This window comes from Myxocyprinus asiaticus, chromosome 29, assembly GCF_019703515.2.
Source record: "Myxocyprinus asiaticus isolate MX2 ecotype Aquarium Trade chromosome 29, UBuf_Myxa_2, whole genome shotgun sequence".
Taxonomy (NCBI): Eukaryota; Metazoa; Chordata; class Actinopteri; order Cypriniformes; family Catostomidae; genus Myxocyprinus; species Myxocyprinus asiaticus.
Genome location: NC_059372.1, coordinates 24,482,196 through 24,495,603, shown reverse-complemented (window position 1 = coordinate 24,495,603; position 13,408 = coordinate 24,482,196). Strand labels below are relative to the sequence as shown.

The window sequence follows — 13,408 nt, the reverse complement described above, 5'->3', positions numbered from 1 at the left end:
TTGTGTTTCATGACTCTGTAAGTGCAAACACAAAACATCACAACAATTCAAATTTGTTTATTCATTAAATAAGTTTTCCTAAATGCATTTAAGCAACATTTTGTCAACCAGTGTTGGGTGAAATGGAACAGTGGCTCGTGACCACGTGTAGGTGGGGCAGATCTTGCTCTTTTTTTTCTTTCTTTTTTTTACATTATTCAACTCGTTCAACTCATTATTCAAACAGAATCCCGCTGACACAATAGATGGTGTCCTTGAATTATTCCATCACAAGGCAGTACCCTTTGAACAAAATGTTGATTCTTCTAAATAAGAATGCTTTATCTTAAAATGTTGACTTGTTGTAGACCAAAATCTAAATCAAATGTTATTTTGTAATGTTACGTGTTGTTGAAAAACCCCAGGGAGGAGAGGGAGAGAAACAGAACTGTCTAAATGCCATTTACACATTTCCACAATACAAAAAAAAAAAAAAAAAAAAAACAATTTCAAGAGCCAAAGCTTTTTGACATACAATTTGTCTTCATAAAATGTCATATCACCTACCCTAATCTTTTTATTGCCAAACAATTTTTTATGTCTGGCTTGTCAGGACCAAGCTTGTTTGATGGTCAATTTGTCTTGAATTTGCAGTAGAAACGACACGCTGTTACATACACATTCATCGATAGTGCTCGCCATGTTTGCAATCTGTCACACTCCTGATACGTACTAATACTAAAATTACCTACTATGTTTATGGGCAGATTATTTTCTGCCCCAATGAGTCTCAATGAGGGCTCGTCGCAGAACCATATTTGACAACAGATTTCTATTGGAAAACTGAGGGGCGCTGTGGAGTTCGGGAGGGCAACAGACTCTCTGCTCCACATGCTTGAATATCTACAGGTGCATCTCAGTAAATTAGAATGTCGTAGAAAAGTTCATTTATTTCAGTAATTCAACTCAAATTGTGAAACTCGTGTATTAAATAAATTCAATGCACACAGACTGAAGTAGTTTAAGTCTTTGGTTCTTTTAATTGTGATGATTTTGGCTCACATTTAACAAAAACCCACCAATTCACTCTCTCAAAAAATTAGAATATGGTGACATGCCAATCAGCTAATCAACTCAAAACACCTGCAAAGGTTTCCTGAGCCTTCAAAATGGTCTCTCAGTTTGGTTCACTAGGCTACACAATCATGGGGAAGACTGCTGATCTGACAGTTGTCCAGAAGACAATCATTGACACCCTTCACAAGGAGGGTAAGCCACAAACATTCATTGCCAAAGAAGCTGGCTGTACACAGAGTGCTGTATCCAAGCATGTTAACAGAAAGTTGAGTGGAAGGAAAAAGTGTGGAAGAAAAAGATGCACAACCAACCGAGAGAACCGCAGCCTTATGAGGATTGTCAAGCAAAATCGATTCAAGAATTTGGGTGAACTTCACAAGGAATGGACTGAGGCTGGGGTCAAGGCATCAAGAGCCACCACCCACAGACGTGTCAAGGAATTTGGCTACAGTTGTCGTATTCCTCTTGTTAAGCCACTCCTGAATCACAGACAACGTCAGAGGCGTCTTACCTGGGCTAAGGAGAAGAAGAACTGGACTGTTGCCCAGTGGTCCAAAGTCCTCTTTTCAGATGAGAGCAAGTTTTGTATTTCATTTGGAAACCAAGGTCCTAGAGTCTGGAGGAAGGGTGGAGAAGCTCATAGCCCAAGTTGCTTGAAGTCCAGTGTTAAGTTTCCACAGTCTGTGATGATTTGGGGTGCAATGTCATCTGCTGGTGTTGGTCCATTGTGTTTTTTGAAAACCAAAGTCACTGCACCTGTTTACCAAGAAATTTTGGAGCACTTCATGCTTCCTTCTGCTGACCAGCTTTTTAAAGATGCTGATTTCATTTTCCAGCAGGATTTGGCACCTGCCCACACTGCCAAAAGCACCAAAAGTTGGTTAAATGACCATGGTGTTGGTGTGCTTGACTGGCCAGTAAACTCACCAGACCTGAACCCCATAGAGAATCTATGGGGTATTGTCAAGAGGAAAATGAGAAACAAGAGACCAAAAAATGCAGATGAGCTGAAGGCCACTGTCAAAGAAACCTGGGCTTCCATACCACCTCAGCAGTGCCACAAAATGATCACCTCCACGCCACGCCGAATTGAGGCAGTAATTAAAGCAAAAGGAGCCCCTACCAAGTATTGAGTACATATACAGTAAATGAACATACTTTCCAGAAGGCCAACAATTCACTAAAAATGTTTTTTTTATTGGTCTTATGTATTCTAATTTTTTGAGATAGTGAATTGGTGGGTTTTTGTTAAATGTGAGCCAAAATCATCACAATTAAAAGAACCAAAGACTTAAACTACTTCAGTCTGTGTGCACTGAATTTATTTAATACAGGAGTTTCACAATTTGAGTTGAATTACTGAAATAAATGAACTTTTCCACGACATTCTAATTTATTGAGATGCACCTGTATATCAAACACTGTGTAACAGAGCTTTCAGCTACTTTACGACTTAAAAAAAGAATACAAACTTATACTAGGTCTGCTTTTAAATACATATTCAAATTTCAAATACATTTAGAGGCAAACAAATTACATTATTGGCAGTGTATCGTATGGATCTATGTTTTCAAGTGAATTAATATTTACGTGGGGCTCTGCCCTACCTGCCCATATAGATGAGCCACTCCTGGTGTTATCCAATTACAAAGTAATTAATTGCTGTAATCTAATTACTTTTTTAGTTAAAAAAATTGTGTAATGCATTACATTTTTAATTATTGTAATCAGATTACAGTACTGATTTTCAATTAATTCTTATTTCTTATATATTATTTATGTAGAATATACGAATTAAGGCCCCATAACGAGTCATTTTGTGAAGTCAAGTCATTTTTATTTGTATAGTGCTTTTCACAACACACATAATTTCAAAGCAGCTTTACAGAAAATCTTGCATTAAAAAAAAATGAAACCATAATATCTGTAAAGTCTTAGTGATCATTGTGTAGTTTGATTAAATATTATTGTAAATTGTGTATATAAATTAAATAATAATTGTATTTAGAACCCCTATGAGCAAGCTGAAGGCAACTGTGGCAAGGAACAAAAAACTCCATAAGATGTTGGTTAATGGAGAAAAATAACCTTGGGAGAAACCAGGCTCACTGTGAGGGCCGGTTCCCCTCTGGCTATCCAGCATATAATGCCAATATTAGTTATTTATATGCAGTGCAGGTCATGGTTTAAGATTAGTAAACTAAGTAAGTGTTATGGTCCAGTGTTTAAAAAAAAGATTTTTTTCATGAACTGTAAGATTAATGACTAATGTTTTTGAAGTCAATCCTGGATTAACTGCAGAAGTTCACATAGATGCATTGTCCTTTGTTAGTTGGCTGATGAAGGCTTTTGTTGGCAGTTAAATGATAGTCTATGTATTCCATTTCAAGAGTGTAGTTCATCAATAGACAAAGGTGATGCAGGCAGAGATCAATGAGGTGCATCGCAGTTCAACCGGCAGGTCATTTCGGTGAGGTTCGGTGGGGTCCATCCTAAGTCCAAGGTTCAGGCAGTGGCATATGAAGTATCTGATGTCTTACAGTTGGAGTTGGCATCAGTTCATCCTCTGAAGTCCATTGTAAAAGACTGAAGTGATGTCTGGCTAGCACCAGCTACATTTAGTCGTCATCACTCAGAGACACATAGCAGTGGAGTCCGACACCAAGCAGGTACGGAGCTGGATCTGGCCGGCTCTGGTAACTTCGGGATATGAAGATCATGATAGATGTTCTGGTTCCAGCAGACTTAACTAAAGCAGCCTAATTGTGAGTTGATGGATAAATTAGGAGTATGCCTGGCTAAATCTTTAGTCTTTAGTCTAGACTTAAACTGAGTGAGTGTGTCTGCGTCCCGAACAGTGTTAGGGAGACTATTCCATAGTTTAGGAGCCAAATAGGATCTACCTCCTTTTGTGGATTTTGATTTTCTAGGAACTATTTACAAGCCAGAATTCTGTGATTGTAATGAACGTGATGGAATATAGCGTGTCAGAAGGTCACTTGAGTACTGTGGAGCTAGACCATTCAAAGCTTTGTATGTAGTTAACAGAATTTTAAAATGAATACAAAATTTAACAGGTAGCCAATGTAACGATGATAAAATGGGGCTAATATGATCATACTTCTTGGTTCTAGTCAGCACACTGGCAGCTGCATTTTGAACCAGTTGAAGTTTTTTATTGAACTTGCTGGACATCCTCGCAGTAATGCATTACAATAATCTAGTCTTGAGGTCATAAACACATGAATTAGTTTTTCCGCATCAGCAACAGAGAGCATGTGTCATAACTTAGCAATATTTCTGAGGTGGAAGAATGCTGTTCTACAAACATTGGAAATATGATTTTCAAAGGACAGATTGGTATAAAATATAACACCTAAGTTCTTCGCTGTTGATGATGATGTAACAGTACATCCATCGAGAGTCAAATTATATTTTAGCAGCTTATTTTTAGAGGTTTTTGGTCCAATAATTAGTACCTCTATTTTGTCGGAATTGAGTAGAAGGAAATTTCTGGCCATCTAATCTTTGATTTCATTGATACACTCTGCTAAGTTGGAGATTTGTGAATTTTCATTGGGTTTAGAAGAAATATAAAGTTGGGTATCATCGGCATAACAGTGGAAACTTATTCCATAATCCTGATAATATCTCCCAGGGGAAGCATGTATAAGGAGAAAAGCAGAGGCCCTAAAACTGATCCCTGTGCACTCCATACTTAACTTTTGTTTGATTTGACAATTCCTCATTTACACATACAAAGTGGTAGTGGCCTGATAAATAGGACCTAAACCATGCTAATGCAAGTCCACTAATGCCAACATAATTCTCCAGCCTATTCAAGAGAATGTCATGATCTATCAGGTAGAAGGCAGCACTAAGATCTAAAAGCACTAGAAGAGAAATGCAGCCATGATCAGATGATAAGAAGATAAATGTTCATATTTACCATTTCTCTGTAGAAATGAACATAGTTGGGAGGACACTACCTTTTCTAGTATTTTTGACATAAATGGTAGATTTGAAATTGGTCTGTAATTTGCCAATTCTCCAGGATCAAGCTGTGGCTTCTTACAGTTTTTCTCAATTGCTTAAACACTATAACCAGGCTTTTGAACTAAAATTTCAAAACCATAACGGCATTTATCAAAAAGCACACCCATTTCCCTAAACACTATTCCCCTGTTTTGACACATGAGTCAGATTTGTTGAACTGTTACTGCAAAACTCTACACACAAATCCCTTCATTTCTCATTGCCTACACCATGTGGTCATTTAGAAAGCACTAGCATTCAGTATTGTTCACTCAAGTCAGCACAGCTTGAGCTCAATTAGCACACAATTACCCAGGTGGAAACACTAAGAGTCAAAACTGATCACACACCAGTCAGAACCTTCAATAGATAGATAAAAGGGCCTGAGTCAGTTCATTCAGTTTTGGAACAATGAATCCCGAGAGACATGAAGGAAGACGTTGAGGAGGAGGAAGGGCAAGGGCAAGGAGACAAGCTGTCTAGGATGAAATTTGTGCCACTCTAGTTGACCATGTCCTTGTCCATGTTATGACTATGAGGGAGGCTGGGCAACGAGTACAGCCAAACTTGAGTTGCTTCACCGTTGCCTTGATCATAAGAATCTTCAGGGAGGAAAACAGGTAGGTGTATTTCAGACTGCTCTCTACTGTAACTTTTGAGTGCTGTACTCTGTGCTGTTACAACACATACATGTACTGTAGCTGTTGCACTATACTAATAAAAAGAAATGCATCAAATTGCCTCACATAAAGTTTCTGTATACTTCCATTTTGTGAAAAGAATGTTACAGTAATCATTACTTCTATTTTTGTAGGACACAGACGACCACCTGGTGGAGGCAGGCTAAGACTTTTGTCGGAGGAGCAAGAGAGGGAGCTGGTAAATATGGTCATTGCCAACAATGTAATCCGCCTGCGAGAGATTCAAAGGAGAGTGATTGAAGACAATCACAAATGTCGAGGGATAAATGCCATCAGCCTCTCCACAATTGATTGTATCCTCCGAAAAGCACAGGTTCCAGATGAAACAGGCCTACCGCGTCCCTTTCGAACAAAACTTTGACAGAGTGAAAGACCAATGTCTGGAATATGTTCAAGTATGAGTTTTTATACTGTATGAAGTATTGTGTACCATCACAGTATAGCAGTACAGCTGTTTATACTGTAGCACAAAGTACATATGGTGGTCTGCCATTTGTGCCCTCTTGAACTGTGTTTCAGGGTAGTCATTTACTCTACTGTGTTTCATGTGTTTTGCAGAGAATCTTTGAGATTGAAGGCCGGCCTGTTCCCCATGAGATTATTTTTGTTGATGAGGCTGGATTTAACTTGACCAAAAGAAGGGGGAGGAACATAATTGGCCATCGGACTATTGTGAATGTCCCTGGCCAGCGAGGAGGGAACGTCACTGTGCACGGCCATCAGCCAATGAGGGGTACTCCACCGCCATGCCATTCTTGGACCCTATAACACTATGCTTCTCCTTGGTTTCCTTGATGGTCTAAGAGAGCGTGTGTTCCAGCTTGACCAGAGGGAGCCAGCACAACCAGAGCAGCCTCGCTACGTTGTTGTTTGGGATAACGTCAGCTTCCATCGTGCTGCTCTGGTTTGTGACTGGTTTACCAATAACCCGAGGTTTTCCAACATCTTTCTGCCTGCATTTTTTTCGGCATGGCGGTGGAAAGTGTATGACCGAGAACCTCGCATCCATGTTCACCTCCTCCAGGCCATGGAAGAAGCCTGCCTAGACATTTCAGTTGATGCGTGCCAGGGGTGGATCAGGCATGCAAGAGGATTTTACCCTTGCTGCCTGGCTAAGGCCAATATAGGCTGTGATGTTGACAAGAGCCTGTCCCAGACAAAAGATGGGATGCTGGGGCAGAATAATTTGTGTTGTTTGGTGTATTGTACTGTACAGTACATTAAGGAATAAAAAATGTACAAATGTATACATTTGTTGTGTCTTATGTTCATCATGTGAAAAGGTTTTTGAGGGAGAGAACCACAAGCAACATAACTTATTACCGGTTTTTGTAGTATTGTTTTGAATTTATCTCACCAGTGTGTAAGACTATGTTGTAGTGTGTGTTTTTGAGGGCAAAGTTGTTTTTTTCAGCAAGATTGAATGGTTTTGAGTGGATTCATTTTGACCTGAAAATAGGACGTTTGGGGAATTGGGTGAGAAGTTATGGATTTGTGTTTAGAGTTTTGAGAAAAGGAGGCATAATTTCAAGAAATGTGTTTAAGCAATCGAGAAAAACCGTAATAAGCAGTTTGATAACTGCCATTTTAAAGTTTCTTGGGACATGTCTTGAGGATAGCAAGGAGTTAATAATATTAAGAGGTTCTGAGATTACAGGGAATACCATTTTAAAGAGCTTAGTTGGTATTGGATCTAACATGTTGTAGCTTTTGAATTTTTTATAAGTTTTGTTAGCTCTTCTTGACCTATGACAGCGAAGGATTGAAGTTGCTCATGAGGAAAATTGAGACACTGTTTTCTGAGGTGCTGTGACAGTTGATTGTATAGTTACAAGTTTATAGAAATTTTAGAAATTCATGAAGTCATTATATTCCGCCGCAGCACAATAGTATGGTTCAGTCGATGCTTTATTCCTAACCAGTTTAGCAACAGTAATGAATAAACACCTAGGATTGTTGTTATTTTCTATGAGTTTGCTAAAATATTCTGACCTGGCAGCTTTTATTGTCTGTTGCTACAGACACTATCATTTCATGCACCGTGAAATACCTCTAATTTTGTATTCTTCTACTTGCACTCCATTTTCCTAGCTGCTCTCTTGAGAGCATGAATGTGATCATTGTACCATGGTGCAGGGCTTTTTTCTTGGATTTTCTTTAATCGAAGGGGGGGCGACACTATCAAGAGTGCTAGAGAAGACTGTATATTTTCTGCTATTACATCAAGTTCTTCTAAACTTTTTGGCTCACTGAGTATGTGAGACCATTCTGGAAGATTATTAGTGAAGCTATCTTTAGTGGTCGAAAGAATAGTTCTACCTGAACAATAGCATGGTGTAGATTGAGTGACATTAGCTGATTGCAGTAAACAAGAGATGGGGTAATCATCTGAGATGTCATCACTCTGCTGTACAGTTTCTATAGTATCAACATCAACTCCATACCGAATTAAATCTAGTGTTTGATTATGGCGATGAGTTGGTCCTGTCAACTTTTTTTCTGACTCCAAGAGAGTTGAGAATATTGATAAATGCTAATCCCAATGTGTCATTTTCATTATCTATGTGAATGTTGAAGTCACCAACAATTAAAGCTTTATCTACATTAATTACTAGTTCTGATAGAAAATTAGCAAATTCACCAAGGAAATCTGAGTATAGCCCGGGTGATCTATATACTGTTGCATGGGCAAAAGACAACAGAGATTTTTTTATTTATATCTGACGGTGTCACATTAAGCATTATTAGTTCAAAAGACATAAACTTATATCCTGTCCTCTGAGTAACACCAAAAACTTCACTGTAAATTGTAGCAACACCTCCTCCTCGACCCTTCAGACAAGGCTTATGTTTATAACAATAACTTGAGGGAGTAGATTCATTTAAACTAATATATGCATCCAGTTTCAGCCAGGTTTCAGTCAGAGCACATCCAAGCTATGATCTGTAATCATTTCATTTACAATTAGTGTTTTGGTAGAAAGAGATCTAATGTTTAGTAGCCCTACCTTTTATATAATGTTTATCTTCAAATTATTATTTTTTTTTTCTTTCAAGTTTGACCTTAATCACATTTTTTCTAAATGATTTAGTGAGGGGTTTGTGTTTGGTACTTCAGGGAACAGACACAGTCTCTATATGATATCTAGGTGATACTGTCTCTATGTGTTGTAGTTTAGTGTCCTGTGTGATGTCTCAAGGCAGCTAGCAGACGTTTAGATCAGCCAGTTTGTCTGCTTCCTGACCTTGGCCCAATCTACTATAAACCTCATAACCACGACGAGCAGGGAGGGGGCTAGAGCATATTACAGTGTCTGACATTTTTTTTGCACATTCACACACCTCTTTAACATTATCTTCAGTGATCTCCAATTGGTGAAGCCGGATATTGTTAGTGTTGACATGAATAACAATTTTAGAAAATCTACATTTAGCATTAGCCAGCACTTGTAAATTTGATCTGATGTCAGACGCACGAGCCCCCGAAATGCATTTAACAATAGTGGGTGGAGTCTCTATTTCCATGTTCCTTACAATAGAATCACCTATTATTAAGGCTCTTTCAACAGGATTTTCAGTGGGTGCATCACTGAGTGGGGAGAATCGATTGGAAACCCTAACAGGAACAGGAGAGTGGTGTTGTGGTGTGGTGCTTTGCTGAGCGAGTATGCCGCAGAGACGTCACCCAAACGCCCTGCTGCGGGGGCTCTTCAGCCGGAACCAAAATGTGTGTGTTTCTCGCTATTCTACCCGAATCCGAAACAGTATCTACCGGCTTCTCTTTCTTATTGACCTCCACTAGCGTTCCGATGTGTTTCTCTAACTCATTTATCTTCTCCGTCAGCCTGACTAATTCCTTACATTCACATTTATGTGAATTCCTTTCTGCTGACGGAAGAAGCTATAGTAAACATGTGGCATGCAATGCAGGAAGAAATAACATGAGTGGGTGCCATAATTTACAGCAATTGTTTGTTGTTGTTGTTGTTGTTGTTGTTGTTGTTGTTGTTATGGTTCTTCTTGTGTGGCGAGGATTTGAGATCGATGTGGTTCGATGTGGTTCCTGATCAGTAGATGTTTGAGACTGATGCAATAATCCATGTAAAACACAGGAGGAAACAAATGGACGCAGACGAGATGCGAGATGTAGACAAGCGGAGAGAAGAAGGAGAGAAAACGGGTGTGCGCAGTAAAATACACGCAGTTGAAACAGTAGAAAAGCAGAAAAACCCTAAGCATGGATTGCTTAGGATAAAACGATGACCGTATAAGAATAAGCAATGCTAAGCAGGCTAGCAAGCTACAAACACTCTTGCAGCGTGCCGGCAGCAATTGGAACAGGAAGTGACTGAACAAAGTAGGCTTTAGGCTTGTTAAGGAGAAATGTGAGGTGCTGAGTGTACGACTTGTGTGTAACAATGAACAAGAAAGAAATATAGACAATGTTTTGAATTTGTTGAGCGGAAAATTGTTTTAGAATGTAACTAAGTAAAGTAATTGGTAATGCTATTACTTTTTCAATCAACTAAATAAAGTAATCTGATTACAATTTTAGAGAATCTATTAGTAATTTGTAGTGTCAACAATTCTATAGATTATTCTATTCAAATGCATATGACATCAAATAAACAAGGGTTAGGTCATCTAAAAGTAATCAGATTAGATTACCCAGATTAGATTACCCCAAAAATATAATCCAAGAGATTACTTTACTGATTGCATTTTTAGTCATGATTTGTAATCCGTACCATGTTACAATTCATAAGTTATCTACCCAGCACTGGACATTATCTGTGTCCACCACTCTCTTGCAAGTCTATAAACACGCTTTCAGGATTTTTTTCAGATTTCAACGATTAAAAGTCGATAACATTACGTCACTCCATTGAATACGTGCAGCCAATCGGTGTGCCCATTTCCAAACATGCCTGTGTACACATCGCCACACTGTCAGACGTAACCAAGCAACAACCAATCAGAGCCTTTGTTATGAGATTTATATTAACCGCTTTACTCCGCTGATGGCAGCAGAAGCCCTTTGCACGTAGTTGAGGTTGAGTGACAGAATAAGAACAACTTGCATTAGAGATTAGGTCTTCTTTCAAGATGACAATTGGGATACACTACGGATATTAAATGTATGCTTTTTTGCTAAGCGGACTTTAAAACTGCATTTTTAAACAAAAACGAAAAGAAGAAAATACATTTTCTTTTAAAGTTTTTATTAAAAAAAAACATTTTTTTTTTTTTACCTGACACATGGAGTCCGATAAAAAGGTAATACAATATTGCTGAGTTGGTTAAACTATAGCCTTAGTAACTCTTGTGTAGTGGATCACAACGGTACGCATAGTGAATATAATTACAAATCTTAATTTATGTTGGTTAGTTTGTATAGCCTACCATTTTCGAAATGGAACTGGAGTGAATTGTTTCTGTTTAGGTGAACAACTAACACATCCAAGATTGGATGATTGATATCTGAATTTGTTGAGCGTTCTAATCAAAAAGCAAAGCTAGATGTCAGTTTAATGTCAAGATTTTTTTTCTTTTCTTTTCTTTTTTTTTTTTTTTTTTTACTAGAAAAACATAAAAAAAAACAAACAAAAAAAAAAAACGTTTGACAGGCCATCTAAAATGCTTCGTGTGGCAACATCTGAATTAACTGGTAAATTTAAGGACCAAATCAGGTGGGGAAAAACTACTTAAAGTAACAATATTGCACATTTTCACATTTTATAGTATATACCAAATGTCAACAAAATGTATCATTACCTCAAGATGTTTGTTCAAACACAATATAATATGTCACATCCACGTGGATGATCTGAATTGCCAATGATGTACTATACTGTACATTGACATGAAATATATATTTTTGTTGAATCAAACAGTACTTGGTACTTGTTAACTGTACTCGCAAAATGTATGACCCATTTTCCTGAACCATGAAACTATGTTTATTATAATGGTGTGTTAAAGCTCATCAGGAGGCTACTGCTCATTATTGAGCAAGGGTTAAAGAAAAGGTGCTGCTGTAAACTCTTCAAGTCTAAACACATTTGCTTCAGTGGACTCAGTGGACCATGCATTGCTCATTAATGTTCTGTTTGTTCATTTCATTGGGAATGTTAATCTCTTCTAAGGAATCTGTGAAATTTGGCTTGTTTTCAGGTTGACACTGTTGAGGAGAAACCGTGGCCTGTATAGTTGTTTAGGAAGACATAATTAAGTATTTATTATAGTTTTCTGTGATTCATGTAGTTTTCTGGAGATGGTCAAACATTTATATTTTCTCCGCTGCAAACAGATGAGAGTGTTTTAATGAACATCTAATCCTAGATTGATTTTTCTGTCTAATTCTGCCTCACTTCAATATATTTTTTCAGTATTAATTTCATTATGTCTCTTAAAAAACATACAATTGTGATGTCTGTTACTGCAGTTTTATAATAAGGTTTATAGCACTTGAGGCCACATATATCTAGTGAACATTGAAGATTTTGTTTTTATTTTACACAGGGATAGTAGACATGAAATACTTTTGACCTGCGGTGTGATATGCTTTACTATACTCTATCTAAAACTATTTTAAACTGCATTTTGCTACGTCTTTTACAGTATAATTATGTATGCAGATTTTGACTATATAAATTAAGCGACTACATGGAATAAAATTATTTTTAAAACTTAATTTGTCACACTGCAGGGCAAAAAGTTGATAAAATGGTGAAAAGCAAAGAAGTGACGACCAATCAACTTTTACATTTGTATAATAGCCTTATACATTCATATACAGTAGCAAGAAAAAGTATGTCAAAAAATCTGATCTCATCTTCATCAAAGTCACAAGTATAGACAAACACGATGGTGCTTAAGCTACCAACACCTACAATTATAATTTTTCATGTCTTTATAAAGCACATCTCGTTAAACATTCACAGTGCTGTGGAAAAAGTAAGCAAACCCTTTGATTTAGTAACTGGTCATTTCCGGTAGCTGCGGATTAGACCTGCACAACATTCAGAAGCTCTCTTGAGGTTAGTCCGCAGCATCTTTATTGGGTTAAGGTCTGGGATCTGACTGGGCCACTCCAAAGGGTGGATTTACTTTTCTGTAGTGGATTTACTTCTATGTCTAGGGTCATTGTCCTGCTGCATCACCTAACTTCTACTGAGCTTTAGCTGGCACAGAGCCACCATGACATTGTCCTGTAGGATATCTTGATAAAAGTTTTTACCTTGATGATGGCAAGCGGTCCATGCCCTGAACCAGCAAAGTGTCCCCAAATCATTTAATTAATTAATTTAATTTTAATTTAATTTATTTATCACATATTATATTATACATTTGCACATATACATATCCCAGCTAAGCTGAGGTTAGAGTGCAGGGTCAGCCATGATACAGCGCCCCTGGAGCAGATTGGGTCAAGGGCCTTGCTCAAGGGCCCAACAGTGGCATCTTGGCAGTACTAGGGCTTGAACCCCTGACCTTTTGATCAGTAACCCAGAGCCTTAACCACTGAGCCACCACTGCCCCCAAATCATGATGCTCCCTCCACCGTACTTTACCGTTGGGATGATGTTTGCGTGTTGGTATGCGGTGCCCTTTTT

General features: G+C 38.0%; 1 protein-coding gene across 3 annotated transcripts in view; it reads left to right on the top strand.

Moving 5' to 3' along the window:
- Positions 1-13,408, top strand: part of LOC127419685 (solute carrier family 2, facilitated glucose transporter member 1-like) — a 55,448-nt gene that overhangs the window by 28,522 nt on the left and 13,518 nt on the right. The window contains exon 1 of one of the 3 annotated variants that reach the window (XM_051661292.1): positions 10,863-11,069. The exons of the other annotated variants lie outside the window; for them this stretch is intronic. Within the exon in view, the coding sequence (XP_051517252.1) occupies positions 11,052-11,069 (18 nt within the window). The 5' untranslated portion in view covers positions 10,863-11,051. Of the gene's footprint in view, positions 1-10,862; positions 11,070-13,408 lie in introns of those variants that run through there. 3 annotated transcript variants of the gene reach the window in all.